General features: G+C 36.9%; 1 protein-coding gene across 1 annotated transcript; it reads right to left on the bottom strand.

The window, feature by feature from the left end:
- Positions 1–6954: 6954 nt before the first annotated feature.
- LOC114304036 (uncharacterized) lies at positions 6955–7359 on the bottom strand. The gene has a single exon (XM_028249222.1). It carries the CDS (start codon positions 7357–7359, stop codon positions 6955–6957), a length of 405 nt encoding a protein of 134 aa, XP_028105023.1.
- Positions 7360–12959: the final 5600 nt, after the last annotated feature.

Here is a 12959-nt window from a genome sequence, read left to right as displayed (position 1 = left end):
TAAGGATTAAACCTTATAGTAATGTACATTGATTGAGACCTTAAGAACGATCAGAGTGACCTAAGGGTGAGCATTTTATATCAAAATATATGAACTCGTTTTAAAACTTTCTCAAACTAGGTGAAATTAGTTATATTTAACTAGGTTGGCGGAGTAGCATAAGGAAGAGGCTATGTGATGGGTTTCTTAAGGGTTGGCTTTATAAATATCGATACCGTGAGTCAAGCATGGAGTTGTTATGAATAAATTGAGACTTTTGATATGCATTTTGAAATAACTGATGTGGTTAAAATAGGGAAATTTTCATAAGAGGTGGTATTTGGCTTGCTGACATGTAGGTGTGCCCTTCATGTTCCATCCTTGTTCTGAGGTAGCAGTTATGTATACGAGAAATGCATACAATTGTATGGGTTTGGTTTTGATGCATACCATGACGGAGCAAGTATACTTATGTTCTTGATATACCAGATTATAGTACCCTTGAGTTTAGCTGAGACCTTCAATTTAGAATGATTGATAATTGTTAATTATGATTGTTTCGCATTATGAGTTCAAGTTTTATAAGAGTTATATATATGAAAGGGTTATGAATGGAAAGGGTGAAAATTGTGGTGATACAAGTTATATGGTTAAGCAGAGGTTGACTTCTTCATTGCGTTTGGTAGGCTATGCTATTATTTAAATTACATTAAGTTGTTGTCAATAGTAATTTCAATTATCTAGTGGCCTCATCTAAAATTTGTCTTACCGTTTAAGGTGAGGAAATTCTGTGTAGTAAAGGATGTGCTTCTTAGAGAGCTTGTTTTATTGAGAATTCTGTGTAAATCATAAGTGAACGAACTTGGTAAAGAATTCTGGAATAGATTAGGATGAGATTAAATTTGATTGGGATTGCGCCATTTGATGGAATTTTTACCAGTAAAAATGGTGACTTGTGAGTGGACATTTTGAGATTTGTAGGCAAGTTTTGAATATGTTTGAGTTTGGTGGAGTCAGTTGTCTCAGAGTAGGTTGTTAAGGTACTCAAGTGCAATATACGAACAAGGGATATGATGTGATCAATGTCTTGGGAATAGTATTAGCAAACAAATGTCTTTAAAGCAATTTTTGAAATGATCTTGAGAGAATGTTGTGCTTTTATGGAGATTATGATTAGGTTCCTTGAGATGGTTGATATAATTGTGATTTGAGTATTTTTATAGAAATTTATTCTTGATCCACCATGAGAAATTAATGTTAATTTTTTTAAGTTGCCCTTAATTATATGTCAAAAATTATGTAAACCAGGGGTACACATGATTGTGTTGGGTTATGTTTGGTGTGTTATGATGGTATGGTTCAAAGAACTAAAATGGAGATTTGTTTTGTATCCCTTATCTTTTAAACATAAGTTGTCATGTATCCTTGAGGCAAAATATGTGAGTTTCTTTTTAGTCCTTCTTTTCCATATGGGGGTGGTGAGAATTTTGTTGTTGGTGTGTTAGTTTAGTATTATTTATGAGGTTAGGTTGGGTGCACTTAAGCTTAAATGAGATTAAGAGGTGTTTAGTTTTGCTTGATAGAGGTCAATCTCTTATTTTAATTTTATTACTTCATGTTTTGTGGTGAATTTATTTTAGAAGAAGCTATTCGGTTGACTCTTCTTCAAGAAATAAATTGATACAAAGTATTTTTTTATTTGATTAGGCATGGAGATTGTCTTGGAATGACCATTGTTGACAGAGAAAATTTCTTAGAGTGATTAAGTAGTATTACAGCTTGTGGTTATATCTTTAGAGTTTGAGTAGGAGGGAGCTGACTAGAGACTTCAGAAGAAATTTCAAGGTAACTACAATGATGACCATTTGTTGGTATAACCTCGCGTCTTGAGTCATATAGACTTTTGTGGTGGGTTTGATATGGTAGTCAGTGTCGTTGTTTTGTGACTTGAGCAGTTGTGGGAATTATGTTTTATTTTTTCATTTTGAAAAGTTGTGGTGAATGACTTTTCGAGTTAAACTATTTTTCAAGGGTGGAGCAGCTTTAGTAGTGATTGGATTGGAGTGCTGAAAATATGATTTTAGTTAGAAATTTTTTATTAGAGGTGTAGTATTATATTGGTGAGAAAAGCATATTGAATTTCATTTGGAGAGATTTTATTGTAATCTGAAATTAATTTATTTATTAACAATATAAGCAGTTGTCATTGAGTAAGTTTGTGCTATAGAAGGTATTGAAGTCAGGTAGATTTTGTGGGACATCATAATCTTAGTGTGGTGTGGAGTCATATTACAGCTTCAAAATTAGTATCATGGCTTTGATTCTAAGAAATGTAGTGTGTTGTGCGAGTATAGGTAGATGATGCAAGTATAGAAGGTTTTCTTAGGTAGTGTATTAGTTATTGTTGTTGCAGTAGGAGAGGTTGACAAGGAATCACCTCAGTACTTATCTAAATTCTAGAAATGAGGTGTGTGAATGGAAATTGATTGTTTGGTGAGTGTGTGTCACTCAAAGGAGTGGCAAGTCGTGCAAATTGCTTGGTATTTTTTTCTAGTCGGTTGTGTGTGATCCCCAAGATGGGGTAGTTGTAAAAAATTATTTTTGCGAGCTTGAAATTTGTAATGGTAGTTGTGGGGAAATGTGATTTCCCAAGTTTATGAGCAAAACTTATCCATTGGTTTTATTTAACCTTATTGTTATTATTTTGAATTGTTGTTGCCCATACGATTGTGATGGGGTTGCGACATTGCAGTGGTAGTGATGGAATCCTTGGTTGGGTGATGTTTGGCAATTACCGATTGAAATATGTTTGAGAACGGAGTTTTCCTATTGAGTATGACCTTATTTTTTCTAGAATTGATAATTCATTATTATGGATAAACTAGTAAGTTAAAGGGAAAAATAGTCAAGAAGTGGGTGTATCGAGTCTTACGACATGTATAAACCTTAACCATTTCACAAAATCGTTCCTTGACAAACTCATTATTTTTACCATTCACTTTTACATATCTAAAACCGTCCCTTTATTTATATATATAGTTTTATACCAATTATGAATTCCTTCAAATTTTGAAGGTCTGGAAATATTATTTTGGGTATTGTTAACTTCTGAGTATTTCAATAACGCAGTTGAGTAACACGTGGATATGGAATACTAGCTATATTGCAAGAACATGACCTATGGTGCCTTGATTTTACTGGGTTGTATCTCATTGAAAGGCCATGATTGGCGGATAGAATTCCTATCATAAAATTTTTCTTTTTCCTTCTTTTCTATTCATGAGAGAAGGTTGAGGACTTCTGAAGTGATGTGGGATATTCTTTTGAAAATTGGGTTACCAAGTGATCGGTAGTTATTTCTTGGATTGTGAATGTAGTGTGAGAACTATTTTTTTTTCTAAGGTTCTAGGTCGTTAGACAACCGAGAGTCATTCTCTGGAAGTTAAGTCTGCTTAAGGCAGGAGTACTGTAGTGTATGTTAGTGAGACTTTTACCCTTGACCTTTAGTTTCGTGGAATCGATATGTTCTTGTGGCTTGTTAGAGGTGCTCATGACCATTTTGTCTAATCTTGCTAAATAGGGACCCGTGCGCAATAAAAGCCGCATGTTTGGGTTGGGTGGGCCTTGGTAATCCTTGTGAATGAATATTAATGTGGAACCTGAAAATATGAGAGTTAACCTTAGATTTTTGAACTAGATTTTGGAGTGCTGATTGTAATTTTATTGGGAATTGTTCTACCCCTTACATCATTGGGTTGCCTTATCTTCTTTCATGGAACTTGTTTCTTGTTCATCACGCGAAATCTTTTACGTTGAGAGAATCTTCTAGGAACTTGTTGTTGAGTAGAAAACATTTGTGATTAGTTGGTGGGAGTGTTAGTTCCAATCTTTATTTCACTTAGTATTGTCAAAACTTTGGATCTTGAACTGTTTAATTTCAAGGACGAAATTTCCTAAGGTGGGGAGATTGTAACACTTTGTACTTCTTAAACTCATGGGATTCCTTTTGACACTCTTATTATTGTACTTGGAGCCTCTTTGGTTGATGTTAGAGTATTGATTGGGGTGATATCACAATGGTAAAGTAAGATTTGACTAAAAACATTGATTCAGATAATTGTCCTATGAGTAGTCTTCACTCTTTTATCCTTTTCTCTATCCACACTTTGAATTTGGATGTAAGGCTACCTAAAATGGAGTTTGGACGCGAGAGTTATGCCCGTTTGAAATTTGAGTATCTGTGCTGGAAGCAAGTCCGCTCGAGCGAACTTTGCACCGCTCAAGCGGTGTGAGTAAATTTCAGAGATTGTGGGGGCTTCTTTTAACTGCTCAAGCCAAGCTTTGACTGCTTGAGCGGCCGGGTCGATATCAAGCACTTTAAAGTCACTTTTTGGCCCAAAATCTTTATTCTTTCTTCCTCTTTTCTCTCCTTATCCTCAATACCGAAACCCTAGAGCCCCAAACACTTGATTTCTCTAATGTTTACCTTAGATCCACCCTAGATATGTCACGACCCAAACCCGTACTTTTAGGTTTAGCGCCGTAACCGGCCAGTAATCCTAGGATTACCTAAGGCCTCTGAACAGATTAAGCAAAATTAAGGGGCTAGCGGAAGCAAATATCATAATATAATGTCCATAGAGCTCTGCAGACATATATGGAAAAGAAAACTTAAAACTTTATATACATATCAGTGACATCATATTTACGTTAGTCTTACGTCACCAAAACCCACATATACAGAACTTACAAAAACTTGTTCAAATGAAACATAAGAAATACAAAAGTCTCAAAAACTTGATTCACAAAACATTTCAGAACCTCCTCGTGAGGCATACTGGTTGACTGACACAAAACGAATCCAGGCAGTAGCTTAGGCCAGATCATGGGCCTGATCACCTACTTGCATAAATATACAGTGAGCTGGAGCCCAGTAAATAACAATAGAGTAAAGGTTTTATGAATGATGTCCAAACAGTTTCAAAAATCATAATTCATAGCAAAAACAGATTCAGATTCATACACTTATCAGAAGTCATAAGCAATATATGGTACATCCATTAGCTATCATATCAAATTAGTCCTGGGACACACATGCATAGTCGGTACCGACGACCCTGAAGGTTCATATCTTGTGCACAAGTTGCCATGGTATTATTTCCCTCAGATGAGGGCCATATAACATAGACCATGGTATTATTTCCCCCGAGCGAGGGCCATATAATCATAAGCCATGGTATTGTTTCCCCCCGGCGAGGGCCACGTGAACTAAGGATGCCACAAATACATTTCAGAAAATTGGACATTCATTCATGATTCACAAGATAGCATTTCATAAACCAAATCACATCTTATCATCCAGAAATTACTTATATTCAAATGTAGCTTTACAAAGTTGTTACCCACAGATAGCTCCGAAAGTAGAATGGGCAGAGCTAATAGATCAGATAGTTTATGGTGCGTGACCTACATAAACACTTAACAAATGCACATTGAAACTCACACCTGGAAAACACATAATTCATTCATGTTCTATCTTGGTGTGTTTCTAATCCTTGTCTTCATTATTATGTCTTAATTAGGGCTTAGGAATTCCTAGGATGCAATGAGGATGCCAAAATGTAACTTGAAACACTTAGTCAAATTTTCAAAAATAGAGCAGTCCGCTCAAGCGCAACATCGGTCGCTCGAGTGGTTTGCAAAGTCTGCAAAAGTACTGGTTGCATGATTTTTATGCTCGATGGACCCTCAATGGTCATTCAAGCCAAAGACTAAGTAAACAGGGTCCTCGCTCGAGCGCAACTTTGGTCGCTCGAGCGGTCTGCAAAAATTCTGTAGAACTTATGGGCACATGAATTTTACGCTTGAGCTAAGCTGCAAAACAAAGAGTGGTAGCTCGAGCGCAGATTTTGTCGCTTGAGCGGTGATGCAGAATTCTGGAATTTCCAGATTGTAGTTCTAAGTCCAAAATCCAATTCTATTCCACCAAAACATGTTTTTTTGGACCAAAACATAAGGAAACACTTGCCAACTTATAAAACATCATGAATTAAAAATCATTTCGCAAAATCAATGCCAAAAAGTAAGTGAATTGTCCAAAATCAAACTTGGAATTTAGAAAACATAACATGCATGTATTGATATGAACTCAAACCTTCCAATACATAATCAAACAAGGTAAAATGGTATGAAACTTGATGAATTTCCAAAACCAAACTATGATCTATGCATGCATGTGAGAATTCTTCAAAATCAAACTCCAAATGTAAGAAAATTTGCATGCATGTATGGTTATCTTCTTCATTCTTCTTCCTTAGCTAAATTCTTGGATTAATTATCTAACTCTCTTGAATTCATGCATGAAACAACCCTATTACATAACTAAAAGGGTGAATTCATATCTTAAGCCTTGAATTCTCAAGTGTAGAAGCTTAATCTTCTAAGTTCTCTCCAATTCCTCTAAATCTCTAGCAATTTCTTTGTTGAGTTCAATTCTCCTTCTCCTCTCCCTCTCTCTACGTTTTGTTGAAGAAGATGATGATAATGGAGGTGTATGTAATGTTCTAGAGTCAATTTGGCCTTATATAGGCTTGCTTAGGTTTCCTTAATTAAGCTTGGTTTAGGCCTAATTAATTGGCATTATTTTATTCTAATTATTTGATTCCGAATCGAATTTCAATTAAACCTACCATAAAATTTTAAAAATTCTAAATAACACATAAACAAAGTCAATTTCGGGATCGGATGCCGATAAGGCTTTCAATTCACATAATGAAATAGAAATATAGACGAATATTCCCACCATGGATAGATATAAACACAATTCACACATGTACTGCATAATTGACACATGATTTCTCCTTAATTACTCATTAAGCATTTTTAATTAAGGATTATAGGCTAACCATAGGTTGGGGTTGTTACAGTCTTTCCCCCTTAAAGAGTTTGGTCCTCCAAACTTAAATTACCTTCGTTTTAGAAAAATGCCAGGTCTAGAGAAAACAAATCAAGGTATCTCTTCATCATGTCCTCTTCCATGTCGTATGTTGCATAAGTTTCTCCATGATTTTGCCAATCAACCTTCACCAATGGGATTTCTTTATTTCTCAGTCTTTTGATTCGACGATTCACAATTTGGATTGGTCGTTCTTTATAGGTGAAGTCATCTTTCAGAAGCACATGAGTCAGTTCCATCACATGTAATGGATCTCTCAAGTAGTCCCGAAGCATCGAAACATGAAAAGCACTATGCATATGTTCCATGACCGAAGGTAGAGGTGCTTGGTATGTTACCAAATTGATTTTCTCAATGACTTCATACGGTCCAATGTACCTTGGTGCCAACTTTCCTTTCACTCCAAACCGTGTCTGCCCTTTCATAGGAGTTACTTTGATAAACACATGATCCACAACTTCATATTCTTTGTCTCATCTTCAGACATCAGCATAACTCTTTTGACGACTTTGTGCAGTTTTCAGTCTTTACTGAATCAGTTTCACTTTCTCGGTCGTCTCTTGTACAAGTTTCATTCCTAATAATGGTCTATCTCCCACTTAAGACTAGTAAATTGGAGATCGGCATTTTCTATCGTACAACGCTTCATAAGGAACCATTCCAATACTTGAGTGATAGTTATTATGATACACAAACTCGGCCAAAGTCAACTAGTTCTACCAGTTCCCTTAGAAATCCAACACACACATTCTCAACATATCTTCCAAAGTTTGAATAGTCCGTTCAGATTGGCCATCTGTCTATGGGTGATAAGCATTGGTCAGTCACAACTCAGTTCCCAAAGCTTTCTGTAAACTCTCTCAGAATCTTGAAGTGAACTTAGGATCTCTGTCATATACAATAGAGATTAGTACTCCATGCAATCTCACAATCTCATTCACATAAATGTTAGCCAATTTATCCGCATTATAAAAAGTTTTGACAAGTAAGAAATGTGCGGATTTAGTCAAATGATCAACAATTACCCAGATAGAGTCCATACCACTAGAAGAATGAGGTAGATCGGCAATGAAATCCATCATAATATGTTCTCATATCCATTCTGGTACTGGAACGGCTGAAGTAATCCAGCGGGTCGTTGATGTTCAGCTTTCACTTGTTGGCAATGCAAGCATCGAGCTGCAAAGTCAGCAATACACTTTTTCGTGCCAGGCCACCAGAAATTCATTTTCAAATCCTTGTACATTTTCAAGTTTCTCAGATGCATAACAAATTTGGAATTATGAGCTTCTGTCATGACACGTTTTCTCAAGTCTAAACAATCCGGTACACAAAGTCTTCCTTGAAATTTCATGACATTCTCTTCAAACACAAATTTGGGCCTCAATTTTGAGTCAATCTCATCGATGATTTTCTTTAAAAGCTCATCTTCTAATTGTTTTTCCTTAACTTCCTCTATGATAGCTGGTTGTGTGGAAATGGCAGCTAGAATTCCACCATGCTCACGTAAAACAACTTCAATTTCATTTCTTTCCAGATCACACAACAATTCTTTCTGGCTAATGAGCAAACATGATAAATTTCCAATAGACTTTCGGCTCAAAGCATCTGCAACTGTATTTGTGTTTCCCGATGGTACAAAATCTGCAAGTCATAATCTTTAATCAACTCTAACCATCTTCTCTGTCTTATGTTCAGTTCTTTTTGAGTGAAGAAATATTTTATGCTTTTATGGTCCGTATACACTTCACAAGTTACTCCATACAAATAATGGCACTAGATTTTTAAAGAAAAAACCACAGTTACGAGTTCCAAGTCATGGGTTAGACAGTTCTTTTCATGTGGGCCGAGTTGCCGAGAAATATAGGCAATTACTTTTCTGTTTTGCATTAGCACACATCCCAAACCTTTGTTCGAAGCATCACTGTAGATTTGGAACCCATCAGCACTATTTGGCAAAGTTAAGAGTGGTGCAGTCACCAATCTAGTCTTCAATTCTTAAAAAGCAGACTTGTGTTGATCATTCCAATCAAACGATACATTATTCTGTGTCAATTGTGTCAATCGCATGGAAAGTTTGGAGAAGTCCTTCACAAATCTTCTATAATAGCTAGCAAGCCCCAAGAACTTCTAACTTCTGATACATTTGTTTGTCTTGGCCAATTCATAATAGCTTCAACCTTCTGTGGGTCCACTGATATGCCATCTTTGTTAATCACATGTCCCAGACAAGTCACACTGTCAAGCCAAAATTCACATTTGAAGAGTTTTACATACAACTTCCTTTCTCTCAGAATCTGTAGCACGGTTCTCAAATGATTTTCGTGATTTTCCCTGCTCTTGGAGTAAATCAAAATATCATCAATAAATACAACAACAAATTCATCCAGATATGGTTTAAACACCCTATTCATTAGGTCCATGAAGGCGACAGGTGCATTCGTTACTCCAAATGGCATTATTAGGAATTCATAATGTTCGTATCTAGTTTGAAAGGCAATTTTCTATACATCTTATGTCTTAACCTTCAACTGATGGTACCTGGACCTAAGATCTATCTTTGAAAACACTAGGGCTCCTTGGAGTTGGTCAAACAAATCGTCTATTCAGGGCAATGGGTATTTATTCTTGACAGTTACTCTGTTCAATTCCTGGTAATCTATACATAACCTCAAGGACCCATCTTTCTTTTTAACAAATAGAACTTGAGCACCCCAAGGTGAAGTACTCGGTTGGATAAACTTCTTGTCTTGTAGTTCTTGAAGTTGGACTGTCAGTTCTTTTAATTCAGAGATTGACATTCTATATGGGGTTTTGGAAATTGGTTGTGTTCCAGGCACTACATCAATGGTAAATTCAATTTCTCTATCAATCAAATCACCGAGTACTTCATTTGGAACCACCTCAGGAAATTCATTAACTATAGGAATAGCTTCCACATTAGGGCTATCAGAAGTCATATTTAGAACACTGCACAAATGACCTCTATATCCATTTCTTAGCAATTTGACAGTTTTCAAAGCAAAAATCATATACGGAGGTGGAACTAACCCATTCCCAGCAAACACAAATTTAGACAAGCCAGGTGGTCAGAAAACAAAAAATTTATTCACACAATCAATAGTTACACGATACTTAGTCAACCAGTCCATACCCAATCTGCAATCAAAATGAGCAATGTCCAATGGCAGTAAATCAACGTATAATAGCACATCCCTAATCATGATGTCACACGCAAGATACACATAAGCACATATCATAGAATCCTCTAAAGTTGTAGATACAGACAACAAATAATTCATGGGTTCTAGTGGTCTAGTCAATTTGCGAGAAAAAGCATGCGACACGAATGAATGTGTAGAACCAAAATCTATCAACACATATGCATTTTGAGCACAAATAGGGAGTATACCTGACACCACAGATTTAGTGATCTAAATCTTGCTAGGAACAAGTGCAAACACTCAACCTTGTCTTAAAGTTTCTCTCCCCGTATTGGTTCTCACATTTAATCTTGGTGTAGAAGCGGATCCAACCAAACTTGTCACAGGATAGTTGGCATTTTCAGCTATGAGTGGGCAATCTTTCATCATGTGGCCAATCTTGCCACACCAAAAGCAAGCACCAGTTGCACGATAACAGATACCCTTATGTTTTCTTCCACATTCAGAACAAACAGGTGTAAATCCACTACTCTGACTTGAGTTGCTAGTAAATCCCATGTTTTGCTTCATGTTCATAGCAAATGAACGGCCCTTTCTAAACTTGTACACAGATCTTTTACCTTTCCATTCAATTATTGGAGCTTTCATTTTTTTTCATTGCAGCCAGGGTGGCTTCAACCATTAGAGCTCTATCAAGCACATCAACGTATTTGGGCAGTTTCAATACACCGACCCAATCAAACACAGCTAGATCCATCATTCCTTCAAATTTTTGAGCTTTCTTATAATCTGTATCTACCATGTATGGGGAAAAATGAGCTAATTCAGTGAACTTGGCCTCATACTTGGCCACTGACATATTGCTTTGCTTGAGTTCTTGGAATTTAGACACTTTGCGATCTCGAAAGCACTGGGGAAAGTACTTTTGTAGAAAATATCTTTGAATTGATCCTAGGTTATGGCCCTATTGTCATTGCGGATAAGCATCCACCAACGTCGAGCTTGTTCCTTTAAAGTATAAGTAGCTAACATTACTTTTTGAGTTTCAGAGCACAGAAACACCTTAAATAATTTCTCAGTTTCTAACATCCACGTTTCAGCTTTCAATAGTTCAATACCACCTAGAAAAGTTGGTGGCTTCATCTTGTTAAATTTTTTAGTCAAATTGATAATGTCGTTATTGACCAGCTCTACTTGGATCAGAGGGGGTGGAGAAGGCAGAGGTTGTTGTCTCTGTTATTGTAACATTGATTCTATTAGAGCCTCTAACATCTGTTCTATGCAGTTCATTCAGGCCTTAGAAGATTCAGTTGTACCATCATGTCACGACCCCAAACTGCCCCTAGTAGTTTAGTGCCGTGATGGCCAGTAACCCGAGATTACCGAAGGCCAACTTTCAAAATTTCACACACAAACAGAGTATAAAATGTATATATATAGGGGGCTCACAAGTACGGAAGCAAAATTTTAAAATACAAGTGGTCCATAAGAGCAGTGCGTAAGTTATATGGAATAGCATACAACTTTACATAATATTACCACTTGGATACAAATACAATAAAGTACAAAATACATTTTACATCTTGATCAAAAGGCTTCTTCAGCCGACATGTGTAAATTACAAGCATCATAAGCCGAGAAGCATAATTTTCAAGACTGCCGACGTGTATGCAAGTTAAGCCGACATAACAAAACCCAAAACAGCTTGCGAGTCACACTTAGGCGTCACCGCCTTCCTGCTCATCACCTACATAAATATATAGAGAGAGGGTGAGCTTGGATACTCAGTGAATGGTATAAGAAATAAAGGGGTTTGCATGACTGGTATTCAAGATCTTTATCAAACAATACATAACATAGTTGTTACAAGCCAAGGGATGAATCAAGTCCATCTTCCAAATCTATCAAGTTTCAAAGGATGCTTACTAACATCATTATAATACAAGTGATGACATCTCGGCAAACAAGACCCACGCGGTAAACCGTCAGTGGCAAACAAGATAAGACAAGGCAAGACAAGGGAGATATCTCAATTCAATGGTGTCGTTGCATTATAGTCCCCGGACACTAAGGACTTGTGCTACTAATGCTTAGAGTCCCCTAGCACGTACGGACTTCCAAACTTTGTGCTACAAACGCTTATAGTCCCTTAGCACGTACGGACTTCCAAACTTTGTGCTACAAACGCTTATAGTCCCTTAGCACGTACGGACTTCCAAGAATGTCATCAAAACAAGAATATTTATATATATATTTTCCAATTAGGAATAACCATTCATGCTTACAAATACTTTCTCAAAACGGAGCAAAACGAGACTTTATCAAAACATTATAACATAGCTTTATTAAAAATACCACTTACTTAGTTCTTGAGACGTCGGGGTCAAGGCAAATCCAAACCCTACAAACACATGGCAAAGTCGGTTGAATGCACTTTCAAACAAGTTTCACATGCATGCGATTAATCTCGGGAAAACATGCTGGAAGTCAAAACACTGTTTTACATGTCAGGAAGACATGTTGGGTACCAACCAGGCCTTTGCCAAGGTCCCACACCTCCTAGCCGAGGTGTGGCTACCTAGGCTTCGGCATGCGGCTGCACGCCGAGGTGCGCACAAGACAAACTAAAGGTGTAAGTGATCATGCAAGGTAGGCCAAGGTGAGATACGGTGCTTGGCCTAAGTGCAAGGTCTAGGCGAGAGTGATCTCGGTGACTACACTTCAGGAAGTGAGGTCTGGAGATCTGGGTTTCCACCCGTGAAGAACATGAAGAACATGAATGCCAAAATCATAACTTCTTTATTTATAAAATCTGGGATTTCATGCTATGAGTTCGAAAACATGGACATGGGTACCCATAC

The sequence above is a fragment of the Camellia sinensis genome, chromosome 13 (assembly GCF_055761805.1).
Source record: "Camellia sinensis isolate YWXY chromosome 13, ASM5576180v1, whole genome shotgun sequence".
NCBI lineage: Eukaryota > Viridiplantae > Streptophyta > Magnoliopsida > Ericales > Theaceae > Camellia > Camellia sinensis.
This window is presented reverse-complemented; position numbering and strand designations above follow the sequence as displayed.